At 43.6% G+C, this 21,203-nt stretch overlaps 2 protein-coding genes across 2 annotated transcripts; both read right to left on the reverse strand.

Moving 5' to 3' along the window:
• Positions 1-627: 627 nt before the first annotated feature.
• LOC113018374 (uncharacterized) lies at positions 628-3,490 on the reverse strand. The gene is made up of 6 exons (XM_026161440.1): positions 3,234-3,490; positions 3,041-3,112; positions 2,823-2,941; positions 2,679-2,739; positions 2,494-2,588; positions 628-2,057 (listed from the first exon to the last, which is right to left on the reverse strand). The coding sequence occupies exons 1-6, from the start codon at positions 3,267-3,269 to the stop codon at positions 878-880; spliced, it is 1,563 nt and encodes a 520-aa protein (XP_026017225.1). The 5' UTR covers positions 3,270-3,490; the 3' UTR covers positions 628-877.
• On the reverse strand, positions 3,471-19,612 carry LOC113018373 (uncharacterized). The gene is made up of 8 exons (XM_026161439.1): positions 19,419-19,612; positions 19,066-19,291; positions 18,601-18,701; positions 16,474-16,662; positions 16,332-16,406; positions 16,121-16,210; positions 12,741-12,803; positions 3,471-3,551 (listed from the first exon to the last, which is right to left on the reverse strand). The coding sequence occupies exons 2-8, from the start codon at positions 19,289-19,291 to the stop codon at positions 3,471-3,473; spliced, it is 825 nt and encodes a 274-aa protein (XP_026017224.1). The 5' UTR covers positions 19,419-19,612.
• Positions 19,613-21,203: the final 1,591 nt, after the last annotated feature.

A 21,203-nucleotide genomic window follows, 5' to 3' on the forward strand; every position in this document is an offset into this window, starting at 1 on the left:
AACAATGACAATGAAAGACTGCAGTGTTTTATATGAAGTAGACTAGTGTGTCCCCCTGATCTGATCTGCATGTGATGCAAGTATGTGTCATTTTGTCAACAGAGTTACATCTTGACAGAGGAATGTTAGGTTTTGACAGCAGAGTTTCAGTTTGGCACAGATGTGAATGGTATATTTTGATGTGTCATGTTTACTTGTGTTTAGAGTTTTGGCACAATGAGCGACGTTTTGCAAAATGTGTTCAAGCAACGGGCAAAAAACTGTAACATGTTTTTCACCAAAGATTTCAGCAATTATAAAAATTCAACTCAAGCTATTCAGCTATTAGCATTCACACTGCATTTTCTACAGGAAGTACATTTTATATACCAGTTTCAGTTCAAAGTGCATTAAAAATAATAAATAATTATTAAAAATAATACCATCAATATGTTACTGCACTACACTTACTGGACTTGTGGAAGTATTTTGAGAACCATAAGAGATTCTTACAAATGTTTGAAAGAAAAAAAATCTTTAACATAGCTGGAGACTCGTGTAGAAATATGAATGAGTTTATAAAGTTTCTGTCATGGTGTGCTGTGACAGGCAGGTAGTAGGACCCAAACACAGGACTCTTACGTGGAATGAAACTTGAATCGGCAGCTTTTATTGCTGGAAACTCAGGTGGACTCAAGAAACTACAAACTAAGAAACAAGAACTAGGAAAACAAATCAGGAACTATGAACAAGAATCAAGTAAAGAACGCGGAGGAGAAAAAACACCCAGCCCACTGAAAACTAAAGAAACCCCCAAAAACATGAAGAACAATCATTAAGGAACATATTTACATATTTAGAGTTACTGCAACACCAACACTGGGTCACAGCTTCAGTGTCAGTCGGTGACTTTTGGTCTGCAACAGCAGCAGAACAGACTTCTCAGTCTTTTGAAGAAGCCCTTTTTCTTCTTCTTGCTCTGACGGTCTTCGGACTTCATGCTGGCTTCAGGTTCTGGAAAAGGTTCCTCAAAGGGAACATCAGGAACCGGCCCAATTTCAGAACAAGATCCGTTGATCATATGATCTTCACCTTCAACACAGGATTTGGACTCGCCATAGGGTTCCTCACAGGGAGCGTCGGGCTCTGCAACACTTTCTGACAGAGCTCCTTCGATCGTAAGGTCTCGAGTACTCAGACTGGATGCCCTTTCAGAAAGAAGTTCCTCACAGGGAACGTCGGGCTCTGCAACACTTTCTGACAGAGCTCCTTCGATCGTAAGGTCTCGAGTACTCAGACTGGATGCCCTTTCAGAAAGAAGTTCCTCACAGGGAACGTCGGGCTCTGCAACACTTTCTGACAGAGCTCCTTCGATCGTAAGGTCTCGAGTACTCAGACTGGATGCCCTTTCAGAAAGAAGTTCCTCACAGGGAACGTCGGGCTCTGCAACACTTTCTGACAGAGCTCCTTCGATCGTAAGGTCTCGAGTACTCAGACTGGATGCCCTTTCAGAAAGAAGTTCCTCACAGGGAACGTCGGGCTCTGCAACACTTTCTGACAGAGCTTCTTCGGCTGGTGGAACATTTGCCACTGAAAGGCCGTCAGAGGAGCGCTCACCATTTGTGCTCTTCACATCAGGACTTGAAGGGGGCTCAAAGATTTCACATATCCGGATCCTTGCTACATCAGCAATGGTCTTCAGCAACAGGGGTGCAAAGTTTGCAACTTGGATAGACAGAATTTCTTCAGGAAATTTCTGTCTAATCTCCGTCAGGATGCTGTCGACCAGATCGTCTCGGATAGAGCGGGTAAAGACGGCCTGTGTTTCCATCGCCGTGAGGCTCTTGGAGACACGATCTAAAGTGGCCTTGGTGACACTGGTGGAGAGGATACTTAGACTCTGGGAGGCCATGTTTAGGAGGGGACGAGGAGGAAGCTCCCAGAAGCCCTGGAGAACGCGGGGAACTACCTCGACCACTACCTCCTGCGCGGTGAGCAGTTTGCTGTTAGGCTGTTCCTGCTGCTTCTTTTTCAGGATTTCAACGTAATCCTTCACCGCGCTGAGGAATTTAGGTGCTCTGTAGAAAAACATGATAAGAGTTATCTGTTAAACATATTCAAAGCATCATTTAAATATTGAAACACTGTAGCTGGACTGTTAACCCTGTAACCACCTTTGTATCATACATGAGTTTCTGAGACCTCGATCTCATCAACATGATCAATACTTGCTATAATTTCTAAATGTTGTGGACAAAACTCTTTTTTTAGTCTAAAGTTAACATTGTCGTTAACACAAAGTTGCCAAAAACACCCAGTGTATCAAATGTGATACAAAAAATAAATACACAATAAAAGTAAATCATACACAACATGACATAGCAAAGAACTCATGTGTGGCTTTTGTTTAAAGGGTTGATAAACATCTCAGTTCCAAAGAATCTGAATTTTCTGGCTGTTTTTTGATGGGTTGGGTCTTACAGGGTTAATAACTGTATGTTACATGTGACTCACTGAAATTTAGGAGGTACGGCCTCTGGGAACTGAAGAAGCAACCTGGCTTCAAATTCAACGTCCCTCATTTTATTGCTGACGTTCACCGCCCACACCTGAAACAGAAAACACATTTACAGTGCGCTTATGTGTAAAGGTTATGTGCACGTAATGAAAAAAAAGTCTTGTGGGTTTTCTCGTCTTACCAGCCTTAGAAGAGGTTTGGCTTCCTCTTCGTCAAAATCCTCTAACTCAAACTCCCACAGCCTTCAAAAGAAAGCAAAGCAGAGGTTTTCTCTCAGCACTTACACGTCACCACAAACAGACTTTCAGGCGTGACAGTAACTCACTGCTCTCTGAGCGTCTCCCTGCTCTTCTCCACCAAAAGATCTCTCAGATCTTCAGCAGTGAGGTTCGGTGGAATTAGATCTTCCTGCTGAAGTCTGAGAAACTCCGTCATTATCGCAACCTAAAAGTAAAGGAGACATTTAATCACCACCACTCTCAGGTCCTCAGAAATGACCTGATATTTTCTGTCAGCTTTGGTTTGCATGAATCTGGGTCTAACCTGAGCCTTGTAGCCCGGAAGATACCAGCAGATCTTTACAGCTGTTTCATAAATCGGTGTGTTGAACAACACCTGTCAAAGAAATAGCAATTTAGTCATTGTTACTTAAAATGATTCTCAGTTTGTCAACTTTTAAAACGACATCAAATTCTTCAAATTACTGAAATGCAGTAAAAGCAAAAGCGTCACATACCCTGATAGGCTTATAGATTCCTTGACTCTTTTCCATTTAAACGTGTTCAAATCAAAGTCAGGAAGAAAAACGTCAACTGCTCTCCAACGATGGCGTACGGGGGATCTGGACCTGAAAATGCTCTCAGCTCGGTGGTCTCGCACAGATGAGCTCTTTTGACAGTCTGATGTTTATTTATGAATGCAGAATTTCTTGAGCAGTCACCATGGAAACTTGATGCAGCTTCATGTTGTTAAATTAAAAGTAAACACTGTGTATTTTGCACTCCACTCCACTAAACTTATCATATAAGTAAATAAAGTGTGGGTTAGGTCCCTCCTGTGGAAAGAGCCACACAAACCGATGGATCAGAAAAGACAAAGTCAGCTACAGCATGCCTTTTCATATTATGTGCCTGCTTATCTCCATTTCTTTACAGTAGATGGGAACTTTTGCAGTAAAGCAATGGCTTACAAACAGTGGACTGTGGACTAATGCAGACATCTGAAGCCTGACAGCAGCTGGTATATACACAGCTTTGGACAAACTGGCCCTTTAAACAGCCCAGAGGAAGAAGAGACCTCTGCGTTATCAGTGCAGCCTAAAGCACAATAATAATAATACTATTAATATGATTTTTAGAGCAATAATGCCCCCAAATAATGAAGTCATTAATTACACATCCGTCATGCTTCACAGGAGGTCAGGAGTGACCGATGAACGTGATGCTACATTAGAGTCTGTCCTATGAGTTCAGCAGGAGGAGGTGAACCCACAGCTGGGACCAGTTCTCTAGTGGGTCCAGTATCATACTTGTGTTCATCCTGGTCTGAACCTGGTCAGAAGAACTGACTTCACTTTTGAAAATTCAATACTTATAAAAGGTAACCCCAAACAGTCTACAACGGCTGTTTTCTGTCCACCGAAGCAAATTTGATTGACGAGGTTTTTGTACCTTCACTTCTCCAAAAAGCAAATAAAGAGATTAAACAAAGATTTACTGAACGACCGTCAGAATTCCCAGAGCTAACGTAGATCGCTTTATGCTCTTGAGTCAGGAGGGATAAGAAAAGTGACTGCAAACATTGTGGAACGATTCATAGCGTTTGATTGCTTGTGTGAATGTATTAAACAGGAAACCAGGAGCTGCAGAAACCCAGTAATGCTGAAGACGCATGCGTGTGCGTTTATTACAGGTTTTTCTGAATGCTTAAACCCTAACTGTGATTCTTACAGCACAATTCCTAAAACTATTGATACTTATAGCAAAACCACTCACTGAGTGTGCAAAACTAAAAGCACAAACACTGCTTTGCACTCAGTTTGCCATTTTGTAACACACACTTTGCAAACCTGTAGCTACAATCCACTGCACAGCACTCTTTTTGCAGAACTGTAAACACAACTCACTGCTTTGCACTCAATTTCCAAATGATCAACGCACTCCTAGCAAAACTATACACATTTATGGCCATTATTTACACTATTTTGTCAACTGTCTGGCACACTGCCACATGTGAAAGCTTTTTTAGATAATTAGTTCACTTTGCAATCAGCCTAAGCACTATGATACAGGTAAGCTCTGTGTGTGGAGTACAATGGAGGGAGCAGGAAGAGTGAGAGGAGGCCGAGGAAGAGGACGTGGAGGTGAAGAAGTAGGATGAAGAGGACGACAAGGACAAGGAGGAGCAAGAGGAGGACGAGGAGGGGGGAGAGGACGGGTAAGAAGAGTAACGGTGTGTTCACACCGAACGCGATGGACGCGAATAGAGCGTCAGGTTTACATGTAAAGTCAATGGAAAGGCGCGATGACGCGCGATTGCGGGTACCGCGAAAATTCGGAAGCAGATTTGCGTCGCGAAAACGCCAAAACGCGTGAAACGCGCATCAGTGTAGCGCGTCTGGCGCGTTTGACTCGCGAATAAAACCACGCGTGTGAGTTTTTGTGTTGCATTTTGTGCATACGCGCGTTTCGCGTCTACCACTCGAGTTGGAAAAATCTGAACTCCAGCGTCAAATCGCGCCGCGACAACCAATCAGGAGCCTGGTGACGTGGCTGTTACCTAGGTCAAAGGGGCAGATCCAGCCAAAGCCTTTCATACTTCAATGGAGGGGAAGGCTAATCAATGCGGTAGCAAACAACTCGGAGCTGTACAACACCAGCTGCTTTCAGTACCGAGACAGGAATAAAAAGGACCGAGCTTGGAGGAAGATATGTGAAGAGATCGGGCAACCTGGTAAGTTCATTCATTTCTCTTTTGAAAGTTTTCACTGACCCGGGGAAGCCGCACAAAAGCTAGCAAGCCACCGCTATTTTCCCACTGACGTACAAATACCGTTCTGCTTTTAGGCATGTTGTCATTTAGGAATATATTTTATTGTTTATTAATAAACAGCACACAGTGGTCCCGCTGTTCATCCGTCACTGCTTTGCTTTTTCGCTGATTTTTTATTGCACAGTACAGCATTGCATTCTGCAGCCTGATTGACAAATCTCCTGCGCTTGCCAAATTTATCACGTTTGGTTTTGATAACCATCGCGTCCAATAGAAAAAACAGCACAAAAACACCCATAACTATGAGCCTCATTCGGAAATAGACACCTGCACCGTGAGGGAAAAAGGCGCACGAAAGTGGCAGGCAGATGAAGACAAACCGCGGCATAATAATACTTTTACGTTTTGCAATCTACAAAGGTTTGCACTTTGAGAATCAATTGTGAGAACTGTGACCAGGGGCTAGTTATTCTGAGAACCCCTGCAATAAATGAGGGACCACTGTCTACTCTACGATTATTATATCCAACCTGTTAACATTTAATACTGTATTGATAGAACCAACTGATTCTGCAGCAGAGCATCCCCAGTCCCTGAGCTCCTGCTGCTGCACCCACAGATATGTACAGCAAGCACTGATACCTTTTTAGTCGGTGGGATTGCCTTGTGATCACCTTTACTAAATATCTACAACCAATCTGATTATATCCTGTTTTTGTTTTTTTCAATGTTGAAATTAAAATCTAGTAGCAGCCTTCTCATTTCTTTGTGATTTGTGCTGTTTTACAGGCCCACAGAGGAGGACGGCTCCGAGGCAGATGAGGGACGGGTCCCAGGACGGTCCATCGGCGGTGGAGCTGGCCATCCTGGAGTCCCTGAAGAGGCCACACCAGTCTCCAATGGAGCATTTCCTCCTCAGCCTTGTTCCTGCTCTGGAGAGCAGCTGGGTCCTTTTTTATTCCTGTCTCTCTGTAAATTCTTATATTTTATATATTTATGTTTAATGTTTTTCTGTTTGAGACTTTTAATATTATTTCAAATAAATGTTTATAATGACTAATGTCTCAGTTCTACTACACAGCAAATGTTGGCACACAACTTGACACATGTAGAATTTATTTCATATTATACTAATGACAAAATATACTGATACAGTGGGATGCAGAAGTTTGGGCAACCTTGTTAATAGACATTATTTTCCTGTATAAATCGTTGGTTGTTACAATAAAAAATGTCAGTTAAATATCATACAGGAGACACACACAGTGATATTTGAGAAGTGAAAAGAAGTTTACTGGATTTACAGAAAGTGTGCAATAATTGTTTAAACAAAATCAAGCAGGTGCATCAATTTGGGCACCACAAAAAAGAAATGAAATGAATATTTAGTGTATATCAATGTGTGTGTCTCCTATATGATATATGGGGTGCCTTTGTCTGGATGTGCTTCCCATCCAGAACTGCACAGCACAGAGGAAAGTTCCAGCGCTCCTGGAATCCCTCTGTGATGGACCGCCAGTCTCCAGGTGAAGGCACAGCCATGAAGTCGTCCACTAGACAGTCCCAGATGGACGTCGCTGCCTGGGGGGTGATCTGGCTCACCGTGGACACACCGACTCTGAAACTGAACGCGATGGTCCTGAAGGAGTCCCCGGTGACAAGGAACCTGGACAGAATTGTTCAAAATCAGTATTATGTGTACTGCAGTTACAAAATACATTATTCAAATTCCAAAATACTTTTGTGATGTCAGATTTAAATCACAAAACTTAAATCTTACATAAAACATTTTGTAATTATAAGGATAATTACAAAATGTATATTAGATAATATCTAAAACAGTTGTGTTTTGTTTTAACTTTAACATATCATAATTTGATTGGTAGCAACTTTCACAACTACAGTGAGCCAATCACTCACAATTCCTAAACATGTCAATCAGGTAGGAATGAAGTAAGACATTAATAGAAATAAAGAGTTGTATGTTGACATGTAGCCCTTTCCTTGCTTAAATCATTAATATTTTTGAAAAATTAATCTGTGATAAGACATAGCTTATCAAGATAGAACCATGTAACTAGAGATGAACCAAACTGTTCAGTTTTATCTAACTCTGTTTTAATAAAGGCTGTGACCCCTGCTATAGAGTCTGACAGCTGCAGGGATTATATACAAATATTCAACTATCCCAGAATCAAACCAGGTCTAAATAAAAAGGAGTGAGTATCACTACAAGGTTAACTCAGTGGTCCTAATGCTACAGTTTGATATCAGCAAACACCGAGCGCATACATTGATGTGACACCACAGCCATGCTATCATGCAAACACTGATAACAGCATAAATCGAATTAAATCGGGACTTGATGAGAGCTTCTGAGTATCACTAGAAATATTATAAAGAGTCGTCTCTGTACCCCAGTTTGCTTTCAGTAAACACCGACAGCATTCACTGTTAGCATAGCACATCCATGTTAGCAGTGTATAACTGGATGGATTAGCATATTAGCACAGATATCAATAAAGGACTACCGTATTAAATAGTTTTACTAACCTCAGGCAGACGGACAGGCGCTCTGCAGGTGGGATTGAGCGTCTGTAGTTGGTGTCTAGGCGGGCGATGCTGGGACCAACGAGGGAAAACAGGTCCTCAAACTAGAGGTCTGCGCGGGAATGTTTTTTTAGTCCCGCTCCCGCAAGGTTTTGTACCGCACCCGACCGCTCCCGCTGTATATTCAGTCTTTGTTCACCCGCTGCCCGCTTAGAATAATTTTCTACCCGACCCGACCGTTCCCGCTAAATTTAGATCTGGTTTCCAAAATCTCACATTTAAATGGGGTACCACCAAAAAATAGAGATAACAGATAAAACTGCAGGTTGTGCAATGATTGTATTTATTTTTCTTAAACAAGATGCATTTATCTGTCAACATGCAACATTTATCTTTTAACATGGAAAACGTGTTGCAAAAATAAAATAAATAAAAACGAATACAGCATTGTGGCCTACTTGTTATTTTTATGTAAAATACAAACGTAACATTTTTCTGTCAACACAGTAGGGAAAGTGTCGCGAAAAAAAAAAAAAAGTCACTTAAAATTGTAAACAAAAGAACAAAATAGTTGGCCACTGCGAAATTAAATGGTTGTTTAAACTATCAGTTTAACGAAAAAATGTCCCAATGTCGAATTCAAGGTCTCTCCTACAAAAGAAAATATGCATATATAAATACAACAATAAACGACATCTCAAAATTATAAACTATTAATCAAATGAACGAAACTTACTTAAAAAATCCAAATTATTTTAAATTTCCATGCAGGAAAAGAATGTCACTGACTGATGAGGGTTTCAGTACTGAACGTCTCTCCTCCAAAATCCGACCACAAAGGCTGAATGCTCTCTCGGAAGGTGCACTCGTTGCCGGGATGCAGAGGACAAATCTTGCAAGGTTGCTCAGGGCAGGGAACTGGGAACTGTTGGAATTCCACCACTGCAAAATGTTTTGTTGACTTGATAATTCAAGTTTCATGGTCCTGTACTCCTGAATCTGAACATCTAGTGATTTTGATCCACATGATTCTTCCTCTTCCTCCCAATCTGAAAATTTATGAAGAACAGTAGGCCTTTTGGCAGGTGTTGGTTCAACATCCTCATCATGTGCATGATCAAACTTTAAATCTTCGATCATCTCCTTGACTCCCTGTATCACATTCTGTCGCCCTCTTTCATCTAACATTCTCAGACCTCGCAGATTTGGTGTCAGAAAGGTTGCTATTTTATAAAGCATGTGAACAGAATGGGATGAAGTGCTGTCTGCTGACAGTAATTCTTTCAGCCGTGTTACACAGACGGTTGCAATTTCAGAGAGCAGAGGGTCTTTTGTGGCTGATGTACAGTGCTCAATTAATCGCACAGACCACGGAAGAACAAGTGAGGCACTGGGAGCTGTGTTATCAGTTTCCAAGTCGTCAGTTGCCTCTTTGAAGGGTTTTAGGAATGATACTAGTAACTTAAGAGTACTGATGCTAATGCGTCCGATCTTGTCATAATTATTGCTCTCAGTCAGCACAGATGCAATGTCTTCGTACTGTTCCAAGACAGAATTTAACATGTCAAAGTTAGAGTTCCATCGTGTCTCTATGGATTGTTTCAGTGACGTTTTAAGCTTGCCCTGCTGTCCTGAGTGTTTGAAATATGTAACCAACTTTTTAACATCAGTCAGAAGGCTAGTGATCTCTGGAGACTTTTCGATTATGGCAGTACCAAACGCACTGGAGAGAGTCACGTTTAGTATGTGCGCTGTGCAGTTTAGCCTCGTGTATTCTCGTAAGGCACTGATCATGTTGGCTCCACGATCTGTGACAAAAATAATCTTTTTGCCCATGTCTGTCGCATCAATGCCAAACACTCTGAGATTCTGCAGCAGGTGCCTTCGAATGTTTTCACCTGTCTTTGAGGTGCTTGGGTCAAAAGGGGCAGCAAAAAGCACTCTTGAATGTAGCTCAGATTGCTCATTAACGTAATGGATGGTTGCAGACAAAAAGGACGTTTTTCGATATGTTTCTGTCCATATGTCTGCTGTAACAGCGCATCCAAACTTCGATATTGTTGCAGTGATTTCCTCCACAACATGTTTACGTAGACTCTGAGCCCTCATTTCAACATTTCTTGACACCGTTGTGGGGTGTGGTAGTATCTCACAGACATCGAATTTTCCTATTCTTGCTGCTGTGTCGACCAAATGTTGGGCCAGCTGTGTGAAGCCTTTTCCAGAGATGGTATCATACCGTCGAATGTCTTGGCAAACAAACTGAACACATTTGTCTCTGGTTTCTTTTTTAAACTTCTCTGGCACCAGCAAAGATTTAGTAAATGCCAGTTTTGTTTGCCCCTTTGTGATGGGACATGAGTGCCACCTTAAACCTGAGGTTCCAGTCTTGTGACTGCAAAAGGGTAAAACTTTGAGGCATTTATCGCATTGTACAAAGGGTAATTTTTTTCCATTTGCGTCTATGACGCATGAAAAAGACTCCCATACATCAGACTTGCCTGATGTGGGTTTCCTTAAAGTAAACTGACCGTTGTCTAATCCCAGCTGAACGTCCTTCAAGGAAATTGCATCTTCAGTTTGCTCTGCCATGTTGGTAAAGCGCGCTCTGATGCAGGTGATGCGCGCACAGAGTCACAGACTGTGCAAGTAAAATGCACGTGCAAAAAGCACTGATCCATGCGCTCAGTGCGTGTAACAGGCGTGAGCACTGGCTGTACCAGTGCTCAATTAGAATGAGGAAATCACAGATATGCTGTTCCGAAAAAATGTCGGGCACGCTATATTTTCAGGCCGCCCGCTCCCGTTCAAATTACACCAGAGTTACCGACCGCTACCGCATTTTATTTGGAAATTTATTCCCGCGCCGCAAGAAATCTGGTCAGGTCCCGCGGCTCCCGCGGGACAGCCGCGGGAATGCAGACCTCTACCTCAAACTGGCCGATGGTGATAGCGCTGGAATCGGCCGTCATCCAGGCGCAGCTCCTGGAGCAAGTGGTGAAGCTCACCAAACTGCTCATGCCTCTGGAGGACCCAGGTACGGCGAGGACGTCTTTTACGCTGCTGCTCTGCTCTCCACAGTACATAGAGAAGGGAGACTCTCTCTTCAAGCGCTAGCTCGATAGCTGCCATCTTGCAAAGATACCGGTCTGGCACAACTCCCTCCCACATTCCTCCCACATTTCCGGTTCACGCGCGTCAAAATATCATTTTGACGCGCGATGGATTTTTCTTGGACACGCGTTGAGACGCGAATGTACACGCGTCAAATTAGGGGCGTTTGGGGCGTTTTATTCGCGTCCATCGCGTTCGGTGTGAACACACCGTAAGAAATAGAATTGCTGATGACATCAGAGCTACAATAGTGGACCATGTCATCAACCGTGGAGTGACCCTGAGGGAAGCTGGCCAACGGTTTTTTTGGTTTTTCTCAAACTTAAGTAACTGAAACCTTTCATTGAACTACAGCAGAAACAGATTGGAAATGCCAAGTTATTCTAACACTAGTGGACTTGTTAAACAAAACATTTGTTTCACTTCTTTCTCAACATGCAGCACCATTAAGAACAGTGGACCAGCATAGTTGGTCTGCATGAGCACACTTACTGCAACAGTTGTACATGCTGAAACTGGTTGCTGGCAGCTGATGTGAAGAAATGTCTGGACACATCAAAAGTTTTCTTTTTCATTTTCTTCCTCCCTTGGATAACATACACATGGCAAATAAAAACATGTAACTAGGGTGACGTGAAGTGTGTATCATCAGGTTTAACTAAAATATAATGAGGCTGTCCATCTGTGAAGTAATTGTTCCTTCAAAAACCACTGTGACAACAGATTTTATTTCATTCATTTGATGGTTTTCTATTCTGTATACTGGAACTTTTTAATAGCCCCCCTGTCCACACATCCTTGACATGAGACTTTCTGCAGAGTTGCACATGATGAATGCACACAAAACTTAAAGTGTTGCTGTCATATTTTTTTGGATGTGGTTTGTTGTCATAATCAAGAACGTGTCTTATTTTTTATTTGTTTTGTTGCTGATCGGCCATTGGACTGCTGAGCCTGCAGTGAACAGCCAGTCACTGACTCTTGATGCTAGAGCAAGGACAACTGAGCTCTCTCTCTCTCTCTCTCTCTCTCTCTCTCTCTCTCTCTCTCTCTCTCTCTTTTAAATAAATAATACGTTCGAGCTGTTTATGTTTTTGACTTGTTATGGACTATGACTGGCAATGGGAGGGCTGGCGGACTCATATTATGGAGGTGGAGGGTAGACACATTTTGTGTGCAAGAGACCACATACTACAGTGGTGATTGACACAGACTTCAATGGACATTTAGGTGAAGGGAACAGAGGTTATGAGGTGTTGGGTAGGTGTGGTGTTTAGGAGAGAAATCTAGAAAGACAGATGTGGGGCAGATTTTCCAAGTGGAAATGGCCGTGGTGCACACATACTTCAAGAACAGGGAGGAACTTGTAGAAATATATGAAAGTGGAGGAAGCTGCACACAGGGCAACTAAATATTATGCAGAAGGTGAAATCAAAAAGACAGGAGACAAGGAGGTGTCAGGGAGAATGCAGCTATGCAGCATCAAATGGTAGTTTGAAGGATGAGTTTGGACATCAAGAAGAGGAAGTGAGTGAAGGCAGAGACATGCAGGAGTATAAACAGGCTCTGGGTAGTAGGGAAGACTTACCAGATGGCTGGGATAGTACAGCTTTATTGAGATAAACTGCCAAGAAGGGGTTTGACGTCTTCTCTGCACAGAAGAAAGGGAAAAAAGAAAAGTGATTTTGAAAGTATTTGAAGGAAGAGATTTACAAAGAAAAAGAAGTGTAGTTAGCGAAATGAAGAAAATAGACCAAGAAACTGGGAGGCTAGGCATGTAGCAGAAAGAGGTGACAAAGGAAAAGGCTCAGTGCCACGTATGTGAAGCTGGACCCCAAGGAAATGAGGGAATGAGACTTGCTAGGCAGAGAGTGAGTTTGAATGGATGTTCAAACCCAAAAAGAAAAAGATATATTCACATAACGTAGATTGAAAGAAGCTGCAGGTGGCACAGCAGCTTTAATGTCTTCCAGACAGGAAGTTTTGGAAAGAAATATCATCATTTCCCAGATTTTACTATCTTAGTGTTCTGTAACAAAATCACTGTTGTGCGCATGGTGTTAGAGATGATGATGATTACAAAAAAACTTAATGTGCTAGTCGTGCTTTTCTTGAGGGATTTGTCCTTCCACCAGTTTTCATGTCATTGGAATCATTTGTATTCACTGATTCTGGCACTTATTTCATCAAACCAAACTCCAAGTAAATACTTTCAGGTTTTTGGTTTTGTCAAACGAACTAATGTAAAGAATGCCTGGCTGTGCACTACACCACGCAGTGGGAATTTGTCTTCTCCAGTTAAATTCAGGATTAACTTGCTTTATAACACAGACCTCAAAAGTAACCGTTATAACCCCAAACACAAGAAAATGTGATCTACAGCACAGTGAGAACTGGCAACGCTTATCTGGAGGGGTCAGAGTGAATGAACTGGACACCTGTAGAAGCAGGATTTGATTTCCTTTCCGATCTGATACCAAGTAAAATTCAGGGTGGTATCGACGATACTGATCTGATACGATACTCTGTACAAAAACTTATTTTTTTACTCTATCTTTTATTTTATCTCAAATTATAGCGTCGTAATGATCACAGGACATCAGATTACTTGTTCTTATCACTTAATGATGCAGAATTATCATATAGAAATGAAAAACCTGAAGTTGTGGCTATTTGTTGCCTGCCTGCAGCATTAAAGGACTCCGTGAGAGACGTCTGTCTCGCCCTGGCAGCACCTCTCCCTCTCCTCCTCTTCAGTTCGCCTCAACATACGCTCGTCATATTCTGTGATATGATTCACTCTGAGGTGTTTGACCAGGTCAGCGGTGTTACCACAACACCTCACATTCTTGCCACATGTATGGCAAACCACGTCTCAGCTGTTCGTGGAGGTAAAATACGTCTGCACATGACTCTGTTTACGCTCAGCCATTGTTGTGAGTGTGCACGCCAAGGGGCCGGACACAATGACGGGTATCGGAGGAATCGATATTTCAGTATCGATCCGCACATCACTAGTTGAGATACGTTTTAAAGTAGTCCAAAAAACAAATGCATATTTTCCCGAACCACTGTTCCTTGACTAAGGTGGATAACGTGATGAGGTCAAGGAAGGGTGTGACGGAGATTTGATTGAAAAACTTTGTCGTCCGTTAAAGTTTCACGTTGGCTTTTTCATCTTGAAAGCCCTCTCTGCTCGTGTCCAACCCGTGTGAACAATCACAGATGTGAGAAACGTAAACAAACCGTCCACAGAACGCTGATCAGGTTATTTTAAGCGCAAGAAAACAAAAACGTTGCGCTCACCGTCGGCGTCACGGACGAGGCCTGGGGGTCCGGGCCCGTCCACAAAGGTCATTGTAACACAAATCATACGATTGCTAATGAAAATGCTATAAAGCTACATCGCAGATAAGTCTCTGGAGTAACAATCAAGGCCATGTTAGTTATTTGATGAATAGTATCTGTGCCACTCATGGCGCATGACTGAGGAGGACGTTGACCTCTGCAAGTCAGGAAAGTCTGCTGCTCATTGTATAAATATGAGATTTTTTTCAAAAACCAGCCATCATCTCGGGAGGCTGACTCCAAAGTACCATCTCACTTCAAACTTGCAAAACAAGTCGAGTCGATGCGAGCGCACTGCTTGTTTCTAGTTAGTCTTTAAGGATGACAGCATTAGTCTGCTCCTTTGTATGAAATAAAGTGAGTCGAGTCCATGTGGTCTGGCACCCACCCACATTTCTCTGCTAGTGATCCATGAGGACTCCACCTTGTTGCCAGTTCTCTTGTGTGGAAGCTTCAGGAAATGACAGCTTCACTCTGACGTGTGTGAGCTGTGTGAGGTCTGTGGTTAGAAGTTTACAGTGTTTGCTCTTTGTGTCGTCTGTAATATGCTCTATGGCTTTAAAAAAATGGCCACATGTTTCTGTAGCTGAATTTGTCCATCTCTGACCTTCTGAGACTGTATTTTCAAACAGGGACGTTCTGACTTTTCTTCACCTTGTACTTCATTCTGCAAATGTTTTATACTCTATTAGAGTTATTACATTATTCTGTTATGCTATAAAATCAACCCCCATATAAGATCGTACTTAAGAAATACATTTAAAAAACCTTCCTGTGCAAATAACCCAAGTTATCTAGAAGAAATAAAAACTGCACCGCAAACCAAACTCAGGTGTTCGACCTGTTGAGCTCGGGAAACTAACTGGTGTTTCATTTTAGTGAGTGCTTTGTTAGATTCCTTCATTTGAACCAAATGAAGTTGATTAAAGTTGATGCATTGATGTGTTTGAAGTGTTTTGTTAGTTGCGATGGATCTCCTGCTGTCTTTTTTCCTCATTATTAAAAGAGGATTTCTTTGAATTTCAAACATCCATTTCCTGTTTATCTGGTCCCGGGTCACAGGTGCAGCAGTCTAAGCAGAGAATCCCAGACCTCCCTAAACAACCACTTCCTCCAGCATATCCAGGACAATACTGAGGCATTCCCAGGCCTGCTGAGAGATATAACCTCTCTAGTGTGTCCTGGGTCTGCCCTGGAGACTCCTCCTCATGGGACAGGCCCCAAACACCTCACCCAGGATATTTTTAATTAAAACATCACAAATAAGTCGTCAGGTCTGATGGTCACATTTGTGAGATTCAACCACCATAAAGCAGAGATCACACAGGACACACTGTGTAACCCTCAGCTCAGGTGTGTTCAGGACATTTGCTTGGAAGAAGCCGTCTGTGGATAAATCCTGCTCTCCACCTCAGCTGTCAGGTTTATCCAGAGAACGGCCGTCCTGACTTCCAGCAGCCCCACAGTCCTCGTTTCTAATAAACTGGCATCACTGAAATGAACTGTCTGCCTCGCTGTTCAATAATCTGCTCTTTGCCAATTTCCCAGCAGAAGCTTCCACTCATATCAGCATTTTTCTGTGATTCTCACATGAACTAAACATAAAAAGCTGAAGCCAACCTCAGAGTTCCCCGTAGTGAGGAAGAGTTTCCTCTGAGCCACAGCTGAGTTTGATGCGTCCACAAAGGAAGACTGACGGGAGGACAGACTCTGGGAGAAAGGCAGATATTAAAAGATATGAATACAAAGTACGCTGCAACAAACAGGACAGCAGATTATGAAGAGCGGTTAGACCTTCATGTGTCAGTCATTGAAATGTGATCAAAGTTACCTGTTTGACATCCTGATAGAAGAAAATCAGCTTCTTGGATCCGTTTGCAGCAAAGAATTCATGGATCAGACTGAACTGGAAGAATCAGACATTAATGACTCAAAGGTTCAACTCTGAGGAAGGATCACGTCTCTGAACTTACTCTGTCATCAGAGACGATGGCGTCTTCCACCGCCGCCTCCTCCAGGCTGCCGGCGTCGGCCAGCCTGCTCATCAGGTATTTATGTCGGGCATCCAGAGCTGCCCGCCGTTCCTCCTTCACGGCTCTCGCCTGTTTGGCTACTTCTCTCCTCGCCTCATTGGACAGCAGCATCGTCCTTTTACCAGACACCTGGAGAAACATCAGCTCAGTCTACAGACGCAGAGACCAGTGAGAGCTTGGCCCAAACATCTGCAGGTTTCTGAGGACCACGTTTGACCCTGACTGGAGGCATCGATTCTGAGTGTGACTGCCTAAACTGAGCTACTGTCCCCCCTCCACTGAGACGTTGTCCTGTGATGTGTCATGGGGGGAAGTGTTCCTCACGGTTGGACTCGTGAGAAGTTCAGTCAGTTTATTCAAACTTTAAAAAGACGCATTTTCAGTCTCTGGATTTCAGCAGAAACAAATGTGAACACAGCACTTTTTGATTGAGTATAAAAGGATGAAAGAGTCAGTGATTAGTAACATTGTTGCTGACTGATGCTGTTGTAGAGCTGTCTTTGGATCCTCACCTTCCTGGAAGCCTTCCCTGGATTGCTCATATATCATTAACTTGTTTGTGTTCAGTAGAATCAGGTGTTGTGGATGCAGGTCGTAGCTGTGTGAGGCCTGTACAGTCAGCGCTGTGTGAGCGCTGTGTAACGTTAGCTTAGACTTCTTTCTGTTGTTATCATCCTTCAGGTTAATGTTGTTTTCATTATGCATCACAGGAAGTGTGGGTGGCTGTTAGCCTCACAGCTCATGGAGAGTTGCTGCTGCTCTGCCTCCTTTTTGATGTTTCTGCTCTTTGTGGCTTTGTGTTACTTTGTGTCGTGTCTGAAACAAAGTGAGTCCATGTTACTAACTGTAGTCGGCTCTCTGTCTCGTGCACAGCTGACTGTTGTCTGAATGAAAGTGTTTTTGTACTTTGTGTAATCTGTTGGGTCTTTGAGCCCTTTTTAAACAGCATATGAGCCATATGTATGTGTGTATATGAAAGGTTGTTTGTAATACATCAAATTGTTGCTTATTCTAGAGCTGCTGCTGTGCCTGATTGGTCTACTCGCTCGAAACTGAAGGTTGACTTGATTCTTTTGGTTTTTTACATTTTGTCAATAAACCAACTTCTTTATGATTTGAACGGCGTCTCTGACGTGTCACAGGCCTGTCAGCTTTCTTGGTGATTGGTATAGATTTGAGCTTCATGCTCTGGCTGTTGTTGGGTTTTCCTCTTTCATATTAAAGCTTTTGTCCTACATTTGGCTCTAAAGTCTAATTCTAATCCCAGCACTGTGTCTGGGTGTGTGATGCTTGTTTTCCTGCTCTTTCTCATGAAACAGTCACAACATTCTCAGTCCAACTTTCACTCTTTGCTGCGTTTGCTGCAGCTGCAGTGAACATGGTGCCGTTTGCCTTTAAGAAAGTTGTGCACAAAGGCTTTTTCTCTAGCAGACAGCTGTGTGGCTAAAAGTCAGATCATTTTTTACCACCTCAGTCACACTGGACTGAAACAAGAGTGAAACTAGGAAGAATCAGAGTTTGTCCAGTGACTGCACTGATTTTCTTCATATTCACAAACTGATTCTAAGTAGTTGCATCAGCTAATCACCCGGACACTGAGCGTCCAACACGCTCCCTGAAGGGAAACGATTACATCCTCCAAACAATCACAATCTGTCTCTGAATGACTGGAATTATTCTCTGATTTGTCAATAACTGGAGTTTATCAATGCAGACACGTTGCCAACATGATGAAGTCAGTCTGAGTCGCATCTCTTTGGCTAACTTAACTCAAGTGGTTGCCGACTATTCTGGTTCTATTCCCATATAACAGCAGGGCTGCTGAGCACCTCTGTCACTCTGCACTTATGTTCCCAGTTCTCTTTTGTGGAGGAATTTTCCAGGAATTCCTGGGACCAGCTTTCCATGAGAGACCCGATCAGGAGCGACTGTCCTGGACACTCCCAGCATCACAGGGACTCACAAACCCGTCTACCACAGTGAGAAGACTGATGGTCACAGGCCCACATGTAGCTTTAGATCACACGTGTGCACTTCCTGTGGTCACTGCTGTAACTCTAGACTCACCGAGGGGCCAGTGGTTGGTGAGGCAGCAGCAGCTGAAGTCATGTGACTAATGGCTCTCAGCTTCTGTCCTCCTATTCGCCGGTGTCCTTCACCTGTCACACCTGGTCAAGAAAGAGTGAGAATGTTCAGAGCTTTAATGGAAAAGAATATTATTACATATAAAAGGCCTCTAACAAGTATTGTAGTGTTAATCAGGATGAAGTCCATCATGAACACTTCAGAGTGGTTCAGACAGTCGGTGTTTCATCCACAGAGCCTCCAGTCTGCATATCAAAGTATCCTGAGGAATGACAGTGAACCCCGAGTTCCCCTCATTACATTCATGTGTGTGACTGTGAGGAAAAGGTGATTGTATGAACGTGTGTGAGCGAGTGAATGAGGCTTGTATCAGAGTGGAGATAATGTCAGCGGCACAAGCTGGACGCTGCAGGTGTCACATGTGAATCTGTGCATCAGTGTCTGCACCTTTGTGGAGGTGAAGCTCAGGAGGTTTGGATTTGTTCAAAGCTCTGTCTGCTCCATCTTTCTTTCCCTCAGGCCTCTCCAGATCAGGAAGGAGGTCCTGTTCTCCTTCTCCCTCCTGGATTTCTGGATCCAGGGAAGGATCAAAGTCTCTCAGCCCAGCATCAGAGCTTCTGGCTGGGGGAGGACTGGAAGTTTCAGCTGGAGGCTGAGAGCCTGGATCTGCCATCTGAGTCACAATTCAAATATTCTCAGTAATCTCAAAAAGCAACAGAAAGGTGCCATTTTCATGAGCAGTGGGTTATCCAGCAGTTTGATTCATGTCAGCAGCATTTAGTTTGTAACTGCTGACTCACCTCTGGCTGTGTCCTGCTCTCAGGGTCACAGTGGACACTGTACCTTTGACCGAAGCTGCAAAGACAGTCAGCAGGGGTCTGGATGCATTCAGCACCACGTCCTTGTTGGGCAGACACCTTCAGTGACAGGACAGTTTATTATGCTGGTAACGTTAATAAGTCTGTTCACCTGTAGAGCTCATTTAAACACATCAGCTGTAGAACATCATGTGTCATGGCGTGTCCAAACTCACAAGCTGCATCCTCCTGAGGACCCGGCCTTCAAGGTCTACGTGGGCCGGGTCCTCCAAAGGTCGGGTAGGCGGGAAGTGAGCGGCTGTGACGGTCTGGCCTTCAGATCCGCGTCACCGCTGTCTCGGTGGAGTTTAATAAACTCAGCCGTCTGCTCCTTGCTGTCTAAAATCTAACAGGACACTGGAGTAAACTCTCGACCGTCTCACACTTCTGTTTAATCACTTTTCTGTTTGGTGTTTATTCAGCTGTGTGAAAACTGTAACTTCAGCCAAACCAAACAAACAACACTGAAAAAAGCCAAACGATAACATTTTTACGTGATCTAAGTGACTTATATATCATGTTTAAACCTGAACAGCCAAAGGCCGTGGGGGTCCAAAAACGATGTGCCGGGAGTCCGCTGTTCTCGCCGGCTCTAATGACCCTCGACCTCCCGGTTAGCTATCAAGATGGTGGGTAACAGACGTCTCCAAAAACGTCAGAGCACTTTTGCAAATATGTGATATCTTGACAAACCGAGCAGATATTTGAAGTTTACACTCCTACATTCTCAAACAGGAGCCCCAGCAGAGATGGATGGCTGGCGCGGCTCTCCGGAGCCCCCAGTCAGAGCAGATGCAGGGCCAGCAGGTGTGGAGACCCCTGGCTGAGGCAGCTGAAGCTGTGGGTGGCTGTCAGCCAGCTCAGGATGCCTTTTGGGCTGCAGCAGCATAAAATCCTCAGCAGGCTGGGTAAGCTTGCGTGAGCTCTCTGTGGAGGCTGTTGCAGCTGAGATGGCTCACCCGAGCGGTGCAAACTTAGTTACCTTCAAGGCTCCAGAGTCAGCTGAGGTCAGCAGCTCAGCCTCTGGGGAGGTTACAATCCCTGGAACAGCCAGGTCTCTACAACCAGAAACAGTCTTTGCATGTGCAGCTTCAGAACCAGACTTGAAGTTCCAGTTAGTGTCCGATGTCCCAGAAACACTCAGGTGCTCACTGAGCAATCTCTTGAGGCCAACACTCACAAAATCAAACCGTCTTTGGGAGCCTTTGTGGGAACATTTATCGTCTGTGCTGGAAAGGTGGAAACATCTGGGAGATGCAGCCTTAACACACTGGGCTTCACAAGTCCTTGGAGGCAGCTCACTAAACTCAGGGATGCAGACAAAATCAGCACTTGCAGGAACACAATGTGCCCTCTCACAATGAGCTTGGAAGCATAAACTGAGTTTTCCTCACTGACTGTTTCAGACAGGATTGTGGGAGCAACACAAAAAAGCAGCTTCAGCTGGAAAACACACAGTTTAGTGCAATGGTTCTTAACCTGGGTTCGATCGAACCCTAGGGGTTCGGTGAGTCGGTCTCAGGGGTTCGGCAGAGCCTTCGCCATGACATGCATGGCTCATTTTGTGCACCAGAAAAAAATCACATTTTATTTTTCACTAAAGAGGGGTTCAGTGAATGCGCATATGAAGCTTGTGGGGTTCGGTACCTCCAACAAGGTTAAGAACCACTGGTTTAGTGTCTTTGCTGCTCGCTTTAAGTCACACACCAATACCATAGATGTGAAAAT

This window comes from Astatotilapia calliptera, unplaced genomic scaffold (genome assembly GCF_900246225.1).
Source record: "Astatotilapia calliptera unplaced genomic scaffold, fAstCal1.2 U_scaffold_70, whole genome shotgun sequence".
Lineage (NCBI taxonomy): Eukaryota > Metazoa > Chordata > Actinopteri > Cichliformes > Cichlidae > Astatotilapia > Astatotilapia calliptera.

Coding starts and splice junctions, on each gene's coding strand:
- LOC113018374 (XM_026161440.1), bottom strand. CDS start 3,269: ATGGAAAAGAGTCAAGGAATCTATAAGCCTATCAGG. Junction 3,113..3,233: donor GAATCTATAAGCCTATCAGG/GTATGTGACGCT, acceptor TTTCTTTGACAG/GTGTTGTTCAACACACCGAT. Junction 2,589..2,678: donor CCAAACCTCTTCTAAGGCTG/GTAAGACGAGAA, acceptor TTTCTGTTTCAG/GTGTGGGCGGTGAACGTCAG.
- LOC113018373 (XM_026161439.1), bottom strand. CDS start 19,291: ATGGCAGATCCAGGCTCTCAGCCTCCAGCTGAAACTTCCAGTCCTCCC. Junction 16,663..18,600: donor CACCAACCACTGGCCCCTCG/GTGAGTCTAGAG, acceptor ATGTTTCTCCAG/GTGTCTGGTAAAAGGACGAT. Junction 12,804..16,120: donor TCACTACGGGGAACTCTGAG/GTTGGCTTCAGC, acceptor TCTTCTGTGCAG/AGAAGACGTCAAACCCCTTC.